This window comes from Canis lupus, chromosome 1, assembly GCF_048164855.1.
Source record: "Canis lupus baileyi chromosome 1, mCanLup2.hap1, whole genome shotgun sequence".
In the NCBI taxonomy this organism is placed as follows: Eukaryota; Metazoa; Chordata; class Mammalia; order Carnivora; family Canidae; genus Canis; species Canis lupus.
Genome location: NC_132838.1, coordinates 78,308,382 through 78,329,020, shown reverse-complemented (window position 1 = coordinate 78,329,020; position 20,639 = coordinate 78,308,382). Strand labels below are relative to the sequence as shown.

Sequence of the window (20,639 nt, the reverse complement as noted above, 5' to 3'; positions counted from 1 at the left end):
TTTGCCACGAGTCGCATGGGTGTGCCATCCACTTTCTGTTCCTTGGTTCAGGGTATTCTGCTCTCATGCTCTGTGGTGGACTTGGATTCTTTTGGGGAGATGGGGAGGGTGGGGATGCCACTGAGTCTATTTCTTGTGCCCTATCACCAAGTAATAAAAAGGGTCTCAGGTAACATCAATGTAACAGGTGGAGCAAGAACATTTCACTAAGGTAAATATATGATACAGTGAATAAGTGGAGTAGGAAGGTAGGTTGGAGACATCTGAGGGGCCATGGGAGGATGGACACATCTGCCTGGCTGGATGGTGGGAGAAGGGTTGCATGTGAGTTTCTCTCTCAAGTGTTGTCCCCTCCCCCACACTCAAGAACCTCTAGAGTCTGTACTAAAGCTCTGTGATGTGCGCCTGGAACCCTAGTCTAGAACACGTAGTCTCAATGCCCAGGGGCCTGAGGCAGCAGTGCATTTCCAATAAGGTCAATCATCTTTGTCTGAGAAGCCTTAGTGCACCATGGCTGACCTCCAAATAAGCTTGCTAGGTAGTCCTGTCCTTGCCTTCCTGTGTGGGATGGGGCTCCTTCTTCTGATGCTGTGCTACCTAAAGAGGAAACTATGTTTGCCAATATGTTGGAAACAGAGAAATGTCAATCAGGTAAATAAAGTAGAGTCCCTCAGAGATAGTAAATCTTTCTTTTCAACCAGATGAATTCAAGCTATCAACTGTCAAATCATACTTTTGCTGAACCTTACAAATTTTATTTCATTTTCGTTTTATTTTATTAAATTATTTATTTTATTTTATTTTATTTCATTTTATTTTACTTTAATTATTTTAAGTAGGCTCTAAGCCCCATGTGGGCCACAAGCCCAACACAGGACTGGAAATCATGACCCTGAAATCAAGACCCGAGCGGAGACTGAGAATCAAGTATAACCAATGGAGCCACCTAGACACCCCTTAAGTTATATTTCAATTTCCATTTAGTTTAAAATGTTTTTTTTTTTTCCTCAAAACGTCTTCCTTGGCCTGTATAATAGTAGTGTGTTATTTAATCTAATCCAAACATTTTGGGATTTCTAGCTATCTTGCTGTAGTTGATATCTAGCTTAATTCTACTATGCTCTGCAAACCTACTCTGTGTGATTTCTATTTTATGTTTGTTAAGGTGTGTTTTGTGGCACTGAATGTGATCTAATTTGCTGGATGTTCCATGTGCACTTGAGAAGAATGTGTATTCTTGTCTTAGATGAAGTATTCCATAAATGTCAATTAGATCAAGTTGATGGACGGTGCTCTTCAGGACAACTCTATCTATTCTGGTTTTCTGCCTGCTGACTCCGTCCCCACTCTGTATGATAGGGGACTGTTGAAATCTCCAACAATAACCGTGCATTCATCCATTTTTTCTAGCAGTTCTACCAGTTTTTGCCTCACATACTTTGACACTATGTTACAAATGCACATACATGTTAAGCAGTGCAGTGTCTTAGTGGAGAATTGATCTCTTGGATGTTATGTGATGCTCCTCTTTATCCCTGATAATTTTCCTTGTTGTGAAGTCTGCTGTGTCCAACATGAATATAGTTACTTCTGTTTTCTTTTGGTTAGTGTCAGCATGGTGTTAGCATTTCTTTATCCCTTTGCTGTTAATCAGTCTATATCTTTATACTGAAGGTGGGTATTCTGTAGACAACATGTACTTGGGTCTTGTTTGCCTATCCCGACAGTCTTCTCCGTGTTTTAACTGGTGCATTTAGACCACTTCCATATAGTGATTTTAAACACAGTCCATTAATGCCTCTAACTGGTCTGTAACCCTTTACTATTCATCATACATATACTTTCTGGCTTTTTATGCTTTTTCTGGTTTCAAACAAGCACTGATAGGATTCCATTTTCTCACTTTTGTTAGCATATCAATTATTCTTTGCTTAACAATATTTTATTGTTTGTCCTAGAGCTTGTAATATAGATTTACAAGTACTTGAAGTGCACTTTTGTATAATGCAAGACCACCTCATATGTCGCGCAGGAATTTCCAATTCCCCCCGTCCCTTGTAATACTGATGCCATTCACGACGCTTGTCTATATACTATAATCACCCAACACATTATCATTATTATTATTAGGTCAATTGAGAAGACGAAAAAATTTTCATTTTATCTGCATTCCTTCCTTTTCTCCTTTTCTTCTTTGTAGATCTGTGTTATTTTCCTTCTACCCGAAGAACTTCTTTTAACATGTATTGCACACAGGTCTCTGGCTAATGAATTCCCTGGTTTTATTTCTCTTTCACTTTTGCACGATAATTTCACTAGATATAAAATTTTTGATTGCTGTTTTTTTTTTCTATCAACACTATTTCACTCCAATCTCTTACTTGCATGATTTATGATAATAGGTCATAATTCTTATATTCTTTCCTCCACAAGTGGGGTTTTCTTTCCCTCTGCCTTCTTCCAAAATTTTCTCCCTCCCCCTTACATTTGAATATGATATGTCCAGGAATAGATTTTTTTTAGCATTTTCCTGATTGCTGTACTCTGAACTTCCAAAAGTATGGTTAATCTGTCATTAATTTTGGAAAGTCCTTGGCCATTATTACTTCAAACATTTTTTCTGTTCTTTCTTCTCCTTCTGGTATTCCAATTACATATATGTTATACATTTTGTTTTGTTGGTGGTGGTGGTGGTGGTTATACATTTTGAAACAGAGTCCTCTGATATCTTAGACTTTAGCATTCCAAAACTTATTCTTCTCTTTGAATTTCAGTGTGGTAATTTCTAGTGACATCTATGTAAACTCACCCATTCTTTCCTTGACCATATGCAACCTACAGATGAGTCGATCAAAGGCATTCCTCATTTATCATAGTGCTTTTGGTTTTAATATTTCCATTTGATTTTTTCCTCAGGGTTCCCCTCCCTCTGCTTACATCCTTCAGTTGTTTTTGTGTGTTGTCTAGTTTTTACATTAGAGACCTTCAGATAATAATCATGGTTATTTTAGATGCCATGCATGAGAATTCTGAAATCCGTGTCATATCTGAATGTACAACTGATGCTTGGTTTTTCTATTGAGATTGCTTTATCTTGCCTTTTAGCATGGCCTGTAATTGCTCTTTGAAAACCAAAGATGACGTATTGGGCAATAGGAATGGAAGAAAACAGACCTTTACTGTGAAGTCGTATGTTAATCTGGCTAGGTGTTGGGCTGTGTTTAATATTATTGAAAGTATACATGTCAGAAGCTTCGATTTCCAGTAGTGTCCTTGTTTTTGTCTCTCCTAGTGTCTTTACGTTCCCCTTAATCTCCAGAAATAGAGCCTATACTTTGTAGCTCTTTTGAGCTGCGATCCTGTTACTACCCTGGAGCCCAGTGAATACTGTGGTGAGGTGCTGGGGAGGGAATATGATTAAACATCAGTCTTTTAATGGGCTTATGTCCCTGAATTTCGGTGGTCACAATTGTTTTGAAGGTTTTTGGTTTTGTTTTGTCCCACTTCATAGATGAGACAGGAGTCCTAGAAGGGGCTGCTGTAGAGGGGTAATTTATGTTCTCCCACGTGGCATTTGGCTCCTGTAGTCTTTTCCACCGCTGTGTAGGCATTCCGTTATGGAGGACACTGTGGGATTATTTCACAATGTTCAAAATGGTTACTTTTCTCTCAAACCCTATACTCTCCTGGCAGAGAACTGAACATATTGGTAAGTCTTTCCTGTGAGAACCAGGTGGGCTTCCTTGTAATACCCTCCATAAAAAGTGTCTATGTAAGGGTTCCTACTATGAGAGCAGTGCTGAGCCACTAGCTTCTGTTCCAGGTAAGTTAATCTTAAATACAATTTTCTGCAGTGGGCAGAAAAGGGGCAGTGGTATGCCACAAATGGCTCCAAGAAAAATCACTGATTTCAGTTTGTAAGCTTTTGGCTCCTTTCAAAGACTGAAGTGATGGCTTTCAGGTTTTTAAATGTTAGAGCTGGAACCACAAGTTGTCCTCCAGGAAACGAGTCTTTGTTTTCCTATTCCTCTTGCCACTTTTCTAAATGAGTTTGGTAGAATCAGAGATATACCAAGAGTGGGAAGTCTAAGGAAAGAAAGGACATTCACTCCTCTAGGAAAAGAGATCTGGCAGCACTAAGTTTTAAGGAAGGACCTAGGTTTCTACTTGGAAGTCACAGGCTTTCTGATACGTTGGCTGGTCTTGGGTAAAATCCCACACTCTGGGAATCTCTGGAGCGGGATTGGGTTATTTAGAGAGTATAGAATCCGTATGAGAGAACAAATTCCCTAGCACCTGATCATGAGTCACATTCCCATGTAAGGTATCACTCGGCCAAGTCTTCCTTTGTGTTGGGCAATCAGTAGCACAGCACTGAGCCTCTGAGAAGAGACTGTGGTCAGAGCTATGTCCTAAGATACAGGGTCCTGGCTGAGGGAGCACAGACGTGCCTTCCGGCTTCAGGTTCTAGGTCCGCATTGAACAAAGGACTTCGGACTGAGAATATCAGCTGTGGGCCCCACAGTATCCTCCTTTGTGTTTTTGAAAGATGTAAATATTGAAAAAATTTTTATCGCCTTTAAAAATCAATCAAAAAGCATACAAAGTTCTATTAATTAAAATAGAGTCCTACTGTTTTTGGATAATAATGTCTCCACTTCTGAGAGAACAGTCAGAGAGAGGAGCCCCAACCCTTCATTCTTTTATTTTTGTTCTAGCGTCAGGGAAGAACCAAGAGGAGGAGGAAAGGCCGGCCACTGAAAGGTAAGGTTCTGCCTATCCCACCTGAGCTCTCCAAGGGTGACCCTTCCTGTCCTTTCCGTGAGGGGCCAGGTCCATGATCTCTGAGCATGTTGGCTGATAGATACAGTCCCGTCTCAGAAAACAGAGGCCTCAGGAGAGAGGCTCATGGAGAGGCAGGCAGAGCCCAAGACCCTTCCCAGGTTCCTTGCTCTGACCATCCCTGGGCATGAAGTAATGGTGGTCCTGGGCAATGTGTGTGGCCCAACAGGTGGCCGTGTGAGATGTCAAGAGTCAGAAGTTCTGGCTCCTGACTTTGTGAAAGACCTCTGACATCATGGATACTCAGATTCCTCTTACAGGTAACCACTGACCTATGTTCCTCATAGGATGGTTTTCAGTATCACATGGGATAATACATGCAAAAGCCCACTCTGAGTGATAAAACAATAGGAGTCTTGTTATTATTATTATCATGACCATGTGATCTTATATCCTCATCCTTGGAGCTCTCCAAGTCCACTCTACCAAGGATAAGCCTTAAAGGACACTATTCCATCTTTTAAAAGATCTCTTGCTTCTATTTTTATCATTCTCCTGGTTTCCCAGGGTGGAGAACTTGTCAGAGTGAAGTAGAGGCGGCAAGAAAGGTGCTTTCTCTTCTGCAGAGGTGACTAAACATTAATTTCTTTCCAGTACCCCTGTTTTTCTCAGAGTCTATGAAATTCTGGGGCCTCAGGGAAGCCTGGGATTGACAAGGGATGGAGAATCCTGGGAGTTAGAATGTGAAAAACTTGGGGAAGAGGGGGGGACCCTATCTTTGCCAGACGTACCATGGTCACACATGTTCGTCCTGGTCTTGGCTGTAGCTTTGTACCTCCTGTCTCTTGCAGCCCCCTAGGCCGGCATCATGATACCACCCACTTTCGTCATCTGTTATGTCCAGACCCCTCCTGTGAGGTGTGTAATAGCACAACTGCTGAGGTCAATCGTCTGCTGTTCCCAGATGCCCTGGAAGATGCTACTCCCTCTGTGATCCCCTTGGATTCCACAGCTCCTGTGATTGACTCGTCATTCACTCCTGTCCCTCCAGGAGACCTAGTGTCTGCCCCTTTGCCTGAACTTTCCCCAAAAACCCCTGCTGTCTTCTCACCTAGCCCAATGATCCCGTTAGCTCACTTTTTCTTACCCTCACCACCCAATCATTCTCTGCCCCTAGAGCCAAAAGCCTTGGAATCTGAATTCCTAGCAGACCATTCCACTTCACCCCAACCTTTTGCCTTTCCCTCTCTCCTACCACATGACACTCAGAATGGAGATCTTATTGTCCAACCAGAGGCCACTTTACCTCTGAATACCATCTCCCCTTTTGACTCCACCATTTCGCAAGATATTAACCTCTTACCAAATCTGTCCCAGAAAATGAATCCCATTGATTCATTCTCTTGTCTTCATGCACCACAAACCCTGTCTGTTTCACCACCGCCAGACTGCACTTTAGCTGTGACTCAATCTAAATCAATTCCTGTCTCACTGAAGCCTGTTCCTGAGAATGTGTTTCCAGATAGCCCTGGCGGGTTGTCCACCTGTGTCCCAACAATCAGAAGTAGTGACCGTTCAAAACCGTCCATTTCAGAATTCTCCTGTTGGCAGGCTCATGCCAACAACATGTTCTTCCCCAACATCTCACACTCTGATTTTCAGCAAGAGCAAAACCATCTAACAGAAACCTATCTCTGGAGAGACTCTGCCGTCAAGCCAAAGCAGGCCAGTGGACTTTCTTTCCCTGGCCCTAACTTCCAGGAATTCTTAGAGACACAAATGAAAAGGAGAATGGCCTTCCAGATTTCAGAGAAGAAAAAAAGAGAGGAGGGACCATTTTCCAAACACATGTGTTCAGAATACCAATGGACATCTTTAGGGAATTCTTTGCAGCCACATGATGTGCAGGTCACTACAGCCCCCAAAACTGGCTGGAATTCTGAAGGCAGACCAGAGCAGCTGCCTTTTTGTCAGCAGCTCCTCTATGTCAAGTCTCTGGGAGGAAACTTGCATCAGAAATACAGCCAGCTCTTCTGGGGTCTTCCCTCTTTGCACAGTGAGTCCTTAGTAGCCACTCTCCTGGTTTCTAGTAGTACTTCCCCACTAGAGTCTCACTTTGTCTTATTCAATGGAATTCATAATACCTCTACAGTCGAAATGCGGGAACAAGATTCTCCACCACTTCCTCATTCCCATCCCATTCTTCTGCCCAGTGTACATCCCCCAGCCTTGCTTCAATCCCTGTCCCAATCCCAACCCTTCCCTTACACTCAGGTGAATCCCCAGGCCCACTTTCAATCCCACCTCCCAATCCTACCATCTTCTTCTTCAGCCCAGATAAGGGACTGTGGGGGATCTTTCCATCGATCCAATAATGAGTCAGACTCTCATATCTTGACTGAAAATCAACACCTGGAATGGTACGTGTTGCAGAAGCAACAGGAAAGCCTGTGGGGTTTAGTCCCTGTGTTCCAAAACCCCCCAGAAATCATTTTTCCTCAAGCTCCCAACTTTCCATTGGTTAGCTGGTCACCCCATGCCTATGTCCCAGTCTCAATCCCTACTGGCCATTTTCATATCGCCTGTGAGCCCCAGAAGACCCTGGAGTTACAAAGGCCAAGGAAGGTAATCCCACGCTGGTGCCTCCACGCCTGTAGAAATCTAGAGTCTCTAGCACTGATGGGGCCTCAGTGTAAACTAACAGTAATGTCTCAGCAAAAGGGCAGACATGTTCACTCACAATTCTCTGAGCTTCAGGCCTATAGTAGCAAGGATCTAGCAAAGACTGAATGTAGTCTCCCAAGAAGTTTCCATGAGAGGCTCCCAACAAAGTTCCCGCTAAGGAAGGACCTGAGGAGGAATCTTGGGTATATCCTAGAGAAGAGCCCAGAAGACAGCCCACATAGGGTCTCAGAATGCTATCTAGGGAAGGGTCCGAGGGCTGCCCTGGAGACAAAAAGTAACTGTAGGTGTCATTCAAGGAATCACTCAGGGAATGAATTATTAAATGTCTCAACAATAGACACAGACCAGAATCACACGAAAAACATCCTTAGATTACATATGAGCAGGAAATTTTGGCAGATCACTGCAGGGAGGATTCCTATAGGTGTGTGCCATTCATGGCTGGCTGATGACAATACATTGCCTTTTTCTGGGAGTTTTCAGACTGAGACAGAAAACACAAATTCAAAAAAGACAATGATGAATACGGCTTATTGCCAGATTACCCCTCTAGAGCTTCCTTTTCTTGATCCCAGAATGCGACAGATGCTAGAGACCCATATTATAAGATTTCGCATGAGTCAGAGGTGGGGTCTACCTCTCAGGGTTCTTAAATCCATAAAATCCATAGATATGTTGAGGAAAGCCAAAACATGGCCTGTTCCCCAAAGTGCCTTTTCCTCCTCAGCCATGCTTATTTCTGGGGTGGATTCCAAAGCTGAGGTTTCTAAAGCCCTTGAGGGAATCTCTAAACCTATTTTTGGAGACAGGGTGAGAACAACAAATTCAGCCCTCACCCTTGATCGTCCTCTCCCTGCTATGCCATCTGTAGGCAGTGAAGGACAGGGGGTCCTGAAGGGATCACACTCGGACACTGATCATAAGTTTGCAGAGGATATCCAGACAGCCGAGGGTGGCAGCCATAATTTTCAATCCCTTACACACAACATCAAAGTTCAAGTGAGACCCAATGAGACTACATCAGACAACACATGTGGCCCAGAGGTGTCCATGAGGCAAGCTGGGGCTGGACATGAGCCAAAGGATGAAGACCTGAGTTCCAGCGACAGAGTAGAAACAGTTGAGGGCAAAGTGATGTTGGAGAAGAATTTAGAACATTTTGCTATGTCCAACTTGTCCAGGGGTATATCTGACACCAAGGAGCTCGGTACTCTTCAATCCCAATCTCGTGACACCCTGACAACCAGTGAAGAGTTGGGAATCTCCAAAATGATAAATGTCAATATGAGTAAGGTAGAAACTGCCCTGACCAATGAATATCCCTCACCAAATGTACTGGTTCCCCAACATTATGAACTATCAGACGTTAAAAGCCTGCTCCTTAGTGAGTTAAAGTGCAAACTGGACACCGGGGAGCATAACCAGGCTCAAGGTCATCCCACGAACATGGCCATTACTTCAAATAGCTTGACTTCCAAGGGCTCACTGACTCAGTCCCAGAGTGTCTGCAGCAGGGACGTGGAAGCTTCCCAGAGGCTGCATGTCCATCTGGAGGATGAGAGGATGAGCACAGAGCAGCAGCATGAGTCCTGGGATTCCAGGCAAACCTCATGTCAGTGCCAGCCTAACAATTTCCCACAGACAAATAGTGCAGAGAAAGTGAGACCTCAGGGTTCCAAAGCACGAAAACGTAAAGGTGTGGTTTCAGGAGTAGGGACACCTGTAGCCAGAAAGGAGAACCACTGTGTTGAGGACGCAAAATTAGACAGTGCTTCCCCATCTCCGTCACAGAAGAAACAGCTTCCTCGTGAACGTTACCTCGGAGAAATGATGAGGCAATGTTTTCAGTGGTTCAGTTCCAAGAAAAAAATGATAGGGCAGGAAAGTCCCCAGCCAAAAGCCAAGTTCATGTCAGCCTTCGTGCAGCACCAAGGCCTAGTTGAAAGTGTGGCTACTTCTGTGAGTGATGTGCCTCCTGAAGCTCACAAGCCCATGACTACCACTGGGAAGATTCTAGAAGAGAAGATGGAATGGAGGTATGAATCTGAGGCCTTAGAGGTAAGCCAGCAGCAAGAGGAACTAGAGGCCCAGGTAGTGCCTGACCCACAGCATGAGAAACAGGCAAGTATCAAGACCTGCAGTGAAGATGCTGTCGCTGCTGACCAGGGATGTCTTACAAGTATCCAACGCAACAGAGACAGGGCCGGACATCCCCAGAAAGCTGTGATCTTCAAGGACCAGCTATCGGGCCAGAGTAAACCCCCTTCTTCTCTCTCCCTCGGGGAGCCTGTGCGTCAAGCATGCCAGGTCCTTCCGGCCACCCTCAGCCCTGGTGAAAGTACTGTGTTTAGTGATTTGACTCTTCTACTCAAGCAGAAAATGCTTCACCAGCACTTCCAGGAAGAAGACCTTCTTTAAAGAAATCATTCCATCCTTGTTGAGAAAGCCTCACAGTTTTCATGTCAATATGTCCTCTGATGAGAACCACTTCAGCCCAACGAATAATATTAATCCTCCTCAATAAAGGTTTCTTTAAATAGTGGTGTTCTCTGTGTGCTGCTGTGGGCCTGGGGCTGGGGCTCGGGCTTGTGTTCAGGGAAAGGAAGATGCGAGTTAAACTCCTACCGAGTTCCTCTTTGGGCTTCAACAAGCTCACCAGTCCCTGGTAAGGAACCAGACAGTGGCCCTCTCAGTGTTATCCTGAGGTCCTTTATTTGACTCTGCTCAGATGTCCTGTATTTAAAACATGTAGTTTTCTTCATAAAAAGAACTGAAAGCTTACTCTGAAAACCTTCAGGCCTTTACAAAGTGAGAAAAATCCCTGAAAGTCTAGACCTTGCTTCAAACTGTCTTTTCACCTGCTCCCAAACTATCTGTAGGGTGGGATGAGTTACTATGTCATCTAGGCCTCACCTCCTGGAGACTACTCAGAGCAATGATACCATTTCACACGAGTCCATGGGATAGATTTGAGCATGAAGATCGTACCTCCACGAATGTTGTCAGAGAGGTTGTCCTCCTACATGGTGCCTGCCTTCCCAGGCATGCAACATTTTAGACCAAGGTTACAATAATTGAGGGGTGCATTAGTTATCTATTGCTGCGTAATGGGTACTCCAAAATTTAGTGGCTTAAAAATACATACTTGGCCTGCCTGGGTGGCTCAGTGGTCTGCCTTTAGCTCAGGTTGTGATCCCAGGGTCCTGGACTTGCATCCTACTTCTGGCTCCCTGCAGACAGCCTGCTTCTGCCTCAGCCTATGTCTCGGCCTCTTTCCTCTGGGTCTCTCATGAATAAACAAGTATCTAAGAATAAGCAAGCAAAAACATTCTTATTATCTCAGTTTTTGTTGGTCAGAATTTTGGGGGATTTTCTGTTTCAAGGCTGCAGTTAAGGCATCAGCTGGAGCTACATTCTCATCTGAAGGCTTGACTGGGCAAGGACTTAGGTCTGTACTCACTCACACAGTTGTTGGCAGGATGCAGTTCCTCAAAACCTGTTGGCCTGAGATCCTCTGTACCTTGCTGGCCCATGGATGGAGTTGGCTGGTTCCTTGTCACGTGGGCTTCTCCAACATGGCAGCTTACTTCATCAAACAAGGAGAGAGTCTGCAAACAAGGCAGAAGTGACAATCTTTTGTAACAGGAATAACAGGAAGGACACCCCCTGTCCTTTCCTCTATTCACCAGAGGCAAATCACTCAGTCCAGCCTCTGTTCAGGGGACGGGTGATCACACAAGGCCGAGAACACCAGGAAGTGGGGATTATCACAATCTTCTAAGAAGTCTTCCTAATGCAAGGGTTTCTTCTTGGACACTGTACTCGGTTTGCTGACGCGAAAGTGGCCAAAGATGCCAAGTGGATCCTTGTCCTCATTCATATCCAAGTCCACAAGGTCAGAACCGTTTAATGGCTAGGTGGACTGGCAGCTGGTAAGAAAACATCAAAGAGATGGGAGCATCCAAAGAAGAAGGAGAGGTGGTATAGAAAGGTAAAGGTAGTACGGGTCCATCCTGATTGGTCAAGTAAATGAAGCCCTCAGGACCACCTGACTTACCGGTATTCAGACTACAGGGGAGGAAAAATTTGCGTTTATGGTTCATCTCAGTTCTACCACAGTCTCACCACTTTGCCCTAGTTCCCAGATCCTAGGTCTAAAGAGGTCACCTTCAGCTTCTGGGGACCTAAACAAGCTTATAAAGAAAGCAAACCTTACAGGTTTCAAGGATTAATTTCTGTTCTTATTAATATATTTATTATATAGTACAGCTGTCCTTCAAATTTAATACTCATAGCTTGAACTTGAACATCAGAGAGAATGGGTCACCCCATTGATGGAGAAGGCAGTACTAAGGATCTTAGATCACATACCTCCCATCTTGGGATATTTTCCATGTGCCTATGGTTACAGGACATCTAACCAGGGAGAGGTGAAGGCTTAAAGGGGCTGAGTTAATGGCCTGGGGTCATATTAAGAGTGACACCTAATGTCCATATCTTCCATTTAGAGAAATACTAGACGAAGCAATGAGATAGGATTTGCACACTCAGAACATAAGGGAGGTGATCTGTCCACATGATATGGTAGCACCATGTACGAGTGATCTCAGACTTTTGTTCTGCTTCTAGGATGGTATTCCTTTTTTTCTGTATTCCTATTCCTATAGGAAAGCATCACTATCATAAAAAGCAGGATGGTGTTATTAGCTGAAAAATGTTTGGAGAGATGAGGACCAATTTATCTCGAAACGGGCGTGCTTTGTGCCCACACTCCCGGATCAGCGTGTTATGAGTTTTCAGGGGGGTGTCATTTAAGTGATATTGTGTGGTGCCTGAAGAATCGTCACTGGCATATAATCACATTCCTTGAGACATCCTTGCAGAGGGAATCACACAGAACTCTGCTCCAACTGACAGTTGCAGTGGAGGAACCCAGGCTTTTATGAGAAGGGGCTCTTCTATTGAGGCTTTGGCCTTAGAACTTCCATTGGCCCTGGGTCAGAGCCTAACCTAGGCTCTTTTCCCGGGGTCACAATGGCACATTTGGTCTTCATTGCACAGGCCAAGTGGCAGGTTCAGAGACTTGTGGAAGCTGCCTCCTTGCTTCTGCTAGGAGACTCAAGGTCTGTTCCTTCCTTCACTGGTGGGGGTGGGGAGACCAGGAAAGAACTGATTATCATGTAAGTGTAGCAGTGCTTCCCTGTGGGGAGGAGCCTGGGCTGGCAATGACAAGAAGGGCTGATTTTCCTCTTTAGGGGTTCTTTCCTAGCTTTAGGCAGCCGTCATTGGAGGCAGGATACTTTGCCAAGCTATTGATCACTGTTTCTCTTCCTGCCAGAGAGGACCCCAGCAGGAATAAAAGCTAAGTTCCCCTTTGGTCTTACAGGAAGTTCCCAGCTCTGGTCTCAGGGGTAATTAATGGTTTTCATGTTTCCTCACCCCAAAGGGATGTTGTGAGGCACCTGTTGTACAGTCCTGTCCAGACTCTTATGTGAGAGACAAATTTTTGCCAGGTGCCCCCAGGACAGAGGAGATAGAAGTTGCCATAGGTGCTGGATGGAAAGGACAGTTTACTGAAGGTACCAGTGGCTCCAGTGACTTGATACTAAGGGTATAAAGATGGGTTCCTAAGTGGATGGGTTGTGTGTGGAAGTCCTCTAGGAGACAGCACAATTTTTCTAAGGACAGAAACGATGTTTGCTGAAATGACCAATCATCAAGCCACATTACCTTGGGGGCTACAACAAGACACTGCCTTGCCCCCACATGGCATAGTGACTAGACAACCACTGGCCTTTTGATGGCCAAAGGAGTGCGGCCTTGAACATCCCAGGGGCAACCATGATGGATTCAAGAACAGAGAGTCTTACCTATTTGCCTGATAGTGAATATATATTGCCTAATAGCAAATGCCTCCCCACCGTCCCCATTGCCAGCAAGGACTAATATTGGACACCTTCTTTTAACATGGGGGCTCTGAGGTAGTTTCAATTTAATAGTGAAATTAAGGACTGCTTGCCGTACTTCAATTTTGTGAAACGTGCTTTTATATGTATTATCCCATTTAATATTTACAGTCCTTCCCCTCTTATGGAAGGGTAAGCTGAAGTACAGAGAAGCTAATATATACTTAGTGTGCTAGCACGGAAGATGGAGCCAGGGATGGAGAGCCCCCTTATACTGTGAGCAACTATTAGGATGTAAATGAGAGCAAATACAATTTAACTGACTTGAAAAAAGAGAATCTGTTGACTTAGGTACCTGAAAATGTCTGGAAGTAAGGCTGTCCTCAGGCAGGAGGGTTCATGGTGAGCTCGGTTGATGCCACATAGATTCCCTTTCTATTCATTTCTTGGCTCCATATTCTGGACCGACGTTCTGTCTGACAATTTTGTAGCTTTAAGTGTATCTTTCAAGCTTTAAGTGTAGCTAAAAATGGGTTGTCTCCCTCAGTAGTCCCTGCCATAATCCCATTGTGCCTTACTGGCTCCATAGTGGCACCTGACCATCCGTGAGCAATCACTGTCGTCAAAAGGGTAAAAACCCCCTTCTGGCCAGGCCCGAGTTCTAGACGCATTCTTAACATAGGTGTGTTGGGGAAAGACAACTCCACCTGCACATAGACTGAGAATGGTGTTAGTTCCCTGGAGGTCAATAAAGTGACCGTTTCTAGAAGGTGAGTGAATGCTGGGGTCAAACCAAAACCAGATGTCGACTCCAGCCCTCCTGCTCACTGCCCAATTTCTGTCTCCTTGTCCAGAGTAACGCCATGACTAAAGATTGGAGTTGCAGAGAATGCTGATTCTGTGGAGACCTAGGGATAGGAAAGAGGTGGGCCGAGGCCCAGGTAGGAATCAGTCAGAGACCCCAGCATCCATATGTCTAGACCATCCTATAATCTGTCCTTTTATTGTCTACCCTGTCTCGTCCTGGAGTCCTTTATGTCCCTTCCAGTTTAGTCATGGCCATATCCTAGAACTTCTCACCAGGAACACTTCTGCCACCGGAAAAGACAATCTGACATTCCACCCGATTTTATCCTTTCAGCTTATGCCCTCACTAGGCCCATTCTACAACCTACTCAGGAACTACCAGACTTTCTACATATCCCTGTCCATCTGACAATGTTTTGTCTTCATTTCCTGACTCTCCAAGGAAAACTCCGGTTCTCACTTAATTGCACACCTATATAGCTCTATGCTCAACAGCCTACCCCAGTTCCCTTTCATCTGTTATGCCTAGCAAAAGTCAGTTCTACTTTTTGAGACCCACCTTCTGGTAAAGGGTTGATTCCTCCGGATTAAATCAACACAAGCAGGATGCCTGGGAGGCTCAGTGGTTGAGCGGCTTCACCCCAGGGCGTGCATCCAGGGTCCTGGGATGGGTTCCACATCAGGTGCCCTGCAGGGAGTCTGCTTCTGCTTCTCTGCCTCTGTCTCTGCCTCTTTCTCTGTGTGTCTTATGAATAAATAAAATCTGTAAAGAGAAAACCAACAGAAGCAAGTATTTTGATGGCACCATAAATGTTCTATAATAACGGTCACCTTCAACACTGCCTGAACACAATCCATGAATGAATTTTTGGCATTAGGGGCACATCGGCGAAGGAAACAAAGCTCCCACCTTGGCGGAGCTCGTAAGATTGGTCCTTCGTCAATTCTCTTGCCTAAGTGCTCAAGGCGAATTCACTTTCCTACATTTCTCCACACTCCTTACTCGTTGATCATGTGTGCTGGACCATGACAGCAGAAGAAGTCATCAGAAATTTTCATCAATAAAACATTTTAAACGAATAATAAAACCAAAATGTGAACACCCATCCCTTCTTCTTTCATTCCTGTTATACTACAAGTTTTTCCTCCTTATACTAGATGCTTTTCCTCAGGGAGCTGTCCTTGCCTTCTACTTTACAACACTTTTTTGCACTGTTGGATTATGTGGCTCAATCATCTGTTGTTTTAGACGGCAGAGACCAGCACACCTCATCAGAGTCTGGCCCACCCAGCAGAGCTCTGGAACCTCCGGCCAGAAGTAAGACCAAGCCGAGGGATCTCCGCGGGGGTGTTCAGCCCAGGGTCTCTGGGGGCGGGGCCACGCCTCGGAGAGCGGCTCCTAAGGGCAGGGCCATGTACAGGGTGGGGCACACCCGGGGACGGTGCTGGGTCTAGGGAAAGCCGCTCTGGGCCCGGCCGCATCCAGGCTCGGGGCCGTTTTCCAGGGCGGGCCACGTCCAAGAAAAGCGCATGCAGGGCCTCGGCTGACAGACCTCGGTGTTTGGCTTCTTGATGGCGGTGCAGGGCAGTCGGCCCGTTCGTCAGACATCTCACCTGAGGCTTCTGGAGCCTGCCTCCATCTCTTCGAGAAGTGAGAGGTCTGGTTTGCCGCAAAGTCAGATTTTGATGAGGGCTTCCGGCTCCCAGATTGACCTTCCCTCCTGCTCTGCCCGAGGATCCTCCCCACCATCCGTTTCCATCCTGGCTGCTGGGTCAGGAGGCCTCTCAACGCCTAAGTCCCTCCCACGCGACGTGGGGGCCTCAGAGACCCTGCTGAGGCCTGGGGGTCGGGGTACGTTGGCCGCCGGAGCCCCTTTGGCAGAGGTACTGGGCGGAACCGGGAAAGTGAGCGTCGTAGTAGATGCGGTGGCGATTTTGACCGCCCTTAGGGCTTCACCTTGCCCTTGGCATCTGGCCTGGAGCTGGAAACCTGTCTCAGACGTCATCCACTCTGTGCAGAGATGATAATATCTCACGGGGTGGCCCGAGACTGGATGAAAAGGGACGAGGTTTGAGTAGGTAGCGACAGGGGCCGGGGTTGCTGCAGGGCCTTCCAGACCCCGGAGGCCCCCGTGCCGCGGGAGTGCCTGCACTGGTCCGCATGGTGAGGCGTCAAGCTGAGAGTTCAGACACTGGATTAGGGCTGCTCGTTTCTGATTCTCCGCAGAGCCAGTAAGTGGAGACGGACGCCCACGGTTTGCTAGTTGTCTTCAAAGGCCCACAAGAGCTTCCCAGGCTGCGGCGGGCCCTAGCGGGGGGTCCAGCAGGAATGCCTCTTGGGAACCTCAGGTACAGGCAAACGGAGGCCTTCTGGCCAGGGTGGAGGCGCAGCCCTTTGCCACGCCTTGCGGATCCAGAGCGGCAGCACGTGAGCCTCTCCAGCAGGCAGCACCACCTGGTTTTGAGAGGCAGAATCTCTAAGGTAATTGCCTCAAGTTGCAGCTATTGATGTATTCATGCCGACCGTGTGGCCGGGGTCTGTGTTAGGAAGCGTCCCCATGTTTACCATAGTAGAGGTGCAAGGGAATCGTTTCTTTGTGACTGTTTCCACCGTTTGCACATATTAAACGTGAATTTCAAAACTATGGGAAAGTACAGTAAACCTCGTAGATCCCCACCTTCCAAACAATGACCGTTAACTCTTGGAGCACCTGTTCAGAGGTTTTACGATGCCTGCTTTTAACATCGCTCAAAAAAATGCTCGCTTTAACTGTAAAACGCTATCAGCAGCATTTTCATGTTGCTCCAACCGTTGATAACATTCTATTAGGTGGTAGAATATTAAACTCTACTTTTGTGGACATTTGGTTCTTTTCTGTCCTTTGAAATTTTAATGTGCAGCCTGCCATGTTTGATCATGAGTGGACTTGTTTATAAACCATCCTGTTCCAACCAGCATCGCGTGGTTTTCCTGAATGTGATTAACTCAGGACTCTGCACCTGGCCAAATGCTTTTTTCTTTCTCCGGCTTCCTCAGATGAGATACCTGCACTGTGGTTAGCTGATTCAGCACGAAACTCTCCTCTGATTTTCAAGCCAACCAAACCCAACTGCTTGCTAAAGGTCCTCAATGTAGGATCTTGCAAACTGAACCTGCTGTCTTCCTGTAACTCTAACTTCCCCTTCCCCATCCAGTCTCAGTTTCAGTAGCACCTGGATATCCAAAGAAGGCACACGAGACCCATTTTACATTCTTCCCTCTTTATTTTTCCCATAGCTACTCAGCTACTACATGGAGGAGCTGGAAAAATATTCTGTGCAGAGAGAGCTCTCACAGTAGACTGTCTTCCCTCTGATAGATCATAAGATCCTTTGGGTCATGAGCCATATTTTTGTAATGAATTTTAAATATATGAGTAATATAGGTTCCCATTTCATCTAGTCAAAATGAAAAATTCTCATTACAGTTAAATACCCCATTCCAAAACAAAAACAAGTGTCTCAGGCCACATCAATGAATGAATGGATGGATGGATGGATGGATGGATGGATGGATGAATTTGCTATTTTCATCAATATACACCATTGGTTTCTTACTTGATTCAATTCAGCCTGCCCCTCTCAGTATTTAGTTTGGTGCCCAAACTGTCCTATTTAGCTAATTACTTCACTCTAGCTTCTGTCTTCTTTTGATGTATCTCAGTCACTTTTTATGATGTTTCAAGCTCATTCTGTACTTTTCCCTGCATAATCCCTGGGTTCCTGATTTCTTTTAGTGGAAACTGTATTTAAAAGCCAAGGTCAGTTTGCCAGATGTGTTCATTCTTATTAGGTTTTTACTGCTTGTGGCCCATCTCAATAAATAGAGAGTTTATACGCACACATACTCCCACATTCACACATTTATATATTAATTTTTTTGTATCTATGTTGAAAGTTGTGAGTTCACACCAATACCTCTAGTTACAATCTGACACCACAGGGTTCATTCTTGTTTTCTCCCTTTCCTTCTTCCTCCAACAATGAGAAATCTGGTTCCATTATTTTTTTTTTAAATATGTACTTACTCAATCAGTTCTCCTGTAGGGAGGCAATTTCTCATCACCACCACTGTCTCCTCCACGTATGGATACCCTCCTCTACCACCAGTGCTCAGATAACCACGTGTATGGCAGCCGTGTTATGTAGACACCAGTAGTGCACCAGGCAATCAATAGTTCTCCTTCAATCCCCTCTTCACCCTGCTGGGCTCTGACTCTCAGCTCTGGAGCCCTGCTGAGCCTTCTCTAACTGTTCACCCTCCATCCCCTCTTGCTGTGGATGCCCATTTTGCATGGTTCACCTATTGGCTCTAAGACTGAAGTATTCAGAGAGAGAAAAAGAAAATTATCTTTTTCCTACCACCTTTCTTGAGGCAAAATTAATATGCAACAAACTGTGTGTATTTAAAAGAGTAGAACTTACTGAGTTTTGATGATGAAATCATCATAATGAGGATAACAAACACATCCATTATGTTCCCATCCATTCTGAGGTTTTCAAAATTAAAAGTTTTAATTTTGAGATAAATGCAGATCCACATACATTTTAAGAAAGAGATCTCATATATGCTTTCTCCAGTTTCTTCCAATCATACTGTCCTACAAAACTATATAGTAATATCACAACCAAGGTATTGGCACTGATATAGTCAAGATATACAGCACTTCTATTGCTGCAAGCATTCCTCCTGTTGCCAGGTTATAGACAGTAATTTCCTGCCTCTACTGTTGCATCATCTGTTTTCCATTGTATAATTTTGCCATTTTAGTAATATTTAATATGCATGGAATCATATACCGTGTTACTTGATGGAATTTGTGTTTTTTACTTAACTTGGTTCCTTGGAGACTCATTTAAGCTATTGTGTGTATCGGTAGTTCAGTCCTTTTTTATTGCTGAATAATATTCCATGGCATGGATGTACTATACTTTTTGTTGTTGTTGTTATTGTTGTTGTTGCTGTTGTGTGTGTGTGTTTAATCTTTGGTTGAACAGCAGCTTGGTTATTTCCATTTTGAGCTGTTATGAATAAAAATACTGTGAACATTTTTCGGACAGGTTCTTGTGTAACATAAGCCTTCATTTCTTCTGTGATATATGCCCAGTATATAATTGCTGAGTTGCATGTTTAGTTTTTTAAGAAAGAGAAACTTGGCTGTATTGTTTTATATTTTCATCAGCAACATGAGTGATCCAGGTTCTCTTCATCCTTGCCAGTCTTTGGTATTGTCACTATTTAAAGAAAAATTCTTTAGCCATTCTGATGAGTGTGTAGTGATAATGTTTTTGTGTTTTTAATTTGCACTTCCTGAATGACAAATGATATTAAACATTTTTTCTTGAGCTTATTTGCCATCTGTCTTTTTGGTGAAATGTTTCCTCATGTCTTTTGTCCATAATCCAATTGGATTGGATTTGTTGTTGTTATTGTTTTTTACCATTATGTGTCCAGAATTCTTTGTATATTGTTGATACTAGCCTTGTGTTGCCTATGTGGATTACAAATGTTTTCTCCCAGTTTGTAGCTTGTCTTCTCACCCTCTCAACAGTCTTTGCATAGCAATCGTTTTAAAATTTGAAGATCAATTTATAAACTTTTCCTTTTATGGGTCATGTTTTTGGTATCACATTTAAGAACTGTGCCAAGATTTAAATCCTGAAGACTTTCTCCTACTTTATTCCAAAAGGTTTATAGTTTTATGTTTTACATTAAAGTCTGTGATCCAGTTTGAGTTAATTTTTGTATAAGGTGTGAGAATTAGGCAAAGTTCAATTTTTTGGTGTGTGAATGTCCACTTGTTGCAGCACTGTTTATTGAAAAGTTAGCTTTGCTCTGTTGAATTGCTTTTGTGCTTTGTCAAAAGTTCATTGAACATTTTTTGTGTAGTTCTATTTCTGGATTCTCCATTCAGTTTCATGGATGTATGTATCTGCCTGTTAATTACCCACATGTTCTTCATTATTGAAACTGTAATAAACTAAGTCTTAAAATAAGCTATGTTTAAGACCGACTCTTCCTGTTTATTTTTCTTTTTACAAAATTATGTTAGCTATTCCAGTTTTTGTTTTTTTTTTTTTGTATAAATTGTAAAGAATCTTGTCTACAAAAAAATCTGCTAGGACTTTGACAGCAATTGTGTTAAATATGTATGTAAATTTAGAGAGAATTGACATCTTTAGTATGTTGAATCTTCCAACCTATGAACATAGTATTGCTCCCGAATTTCTTTCAAAAATATTGTATAGGTCTCAAAATGTGAGTTCTGAACATGTTTTGTACACGTAAGTATTTTATGTTTTTATTTTTAAAAAGGATTTTATTTATTTGACATATATGGAGAGAGAGAGCAAGACAGGGAGCAACAGAGAACAGAGAGAAAATGAGAGGGAAAAGCAGACTCCCTGCTGAGGAAAGCG

General features: G+C 44.1%; 2 protein-coding genes and 2 long non-coding RNA genes across 14 annotated transcripts in view; 2 read left to right on the top strand and 2 right to left on the bottom strand.

Annotated features, from left to right (window-relative positions):
• Positions 1 to 10,011, top strand: part of LOC140638926 (spermatogenesis-associated protein 31D3-like) — a 189,900-nt gene extending 179,889 nt beyond the window's left edge. For 6 of the 9 annotated variants that reach the window (XM_072837092.1, XM_072837081.1, XM_072837059.1 and 3 more), the window contains 3 exons: positions 4,719 to 4,764; positions 5,350 to 5,410; positions 5,634 to 10,011. In XM_072837092.1, the coding sequence (XP_072693193.1) occupies positions 4,719 to 4,764; positions 5,350 to 5,410; positions 5,634 to 9,885 (4,359 nt within the window). In that variant the 3' untranslated portion in view covers positions 9,886 to 10,011. Of the gene's footprint in view, positions 1 to 430; positions 652 to 4,718; positions 4,765 to 5,349; positions 5,411 to 5,633 lie in introns of those variants that run through there. The other 3 variants (XM_072837121.1, XM_072837048.1, XM_072837112.1) reach the window with 3 other exon arrangements.
• Positions 1 to 10,766, bottom strand: part of LOC140638965 (uncharacterized) — a 28,611-nt gene extending 17,845 nt beyond the window's left edge. Inside the window, exon 1 of the long non-coding RNA XR_012035884.1 lies at positions 10,613 to 10,766. This is a non-coding gene — a long non-coding RNA (uncharacterized lncRNA). The remainder of the gene's footprint in view (positions 1 to 10,612) is intronic.
• A 206-nt stretch (positions 10,767 to 10,972) lies between these two features.
• On the bottom strand, positions 10,973 to 16,307 carry LOC140638962 (uncharacterized). The gene is made up of 4 exons (XR_012035883.1): positions 15,795 to 16,307; positions 14,740 to 14,943; positions 13,729 to 14,281; positions 10,973 to 11,075 (listed from the first exon to the last, which is right to left on the bottom strand). It is a non-coding gene; the product is annotated as an uncharacterized lncRNA (long non-coding RNA).
• LOC140638943 (spermatogenesis-associated protein 31D4-like) overlaps positions 15,845 to 20,639 on the top strand; it is a 25,535-nt gene continuing 20,740 nt past the window's right edge. For 2 of the 3 annotated variants that reach the window (XM_072837156.1, XM_072837146.1), the window contains exon 1: positions 16,495 to 16,662. In XM_072837156.1, the coding sequence (XP_072693257.1) occupies positions 16,510 to 16,662 (153 nt within the window). In that variant the 5' untranslated portion in view covers positions 16,495 to 16,509. Of the gene's footprint in view, positions 16,065 to 16,494; positions 16,663 to 20,639 lie in introns of those variants that run through there. The other variant, XM_072837136.1, reaches the window with a different exon arrangement.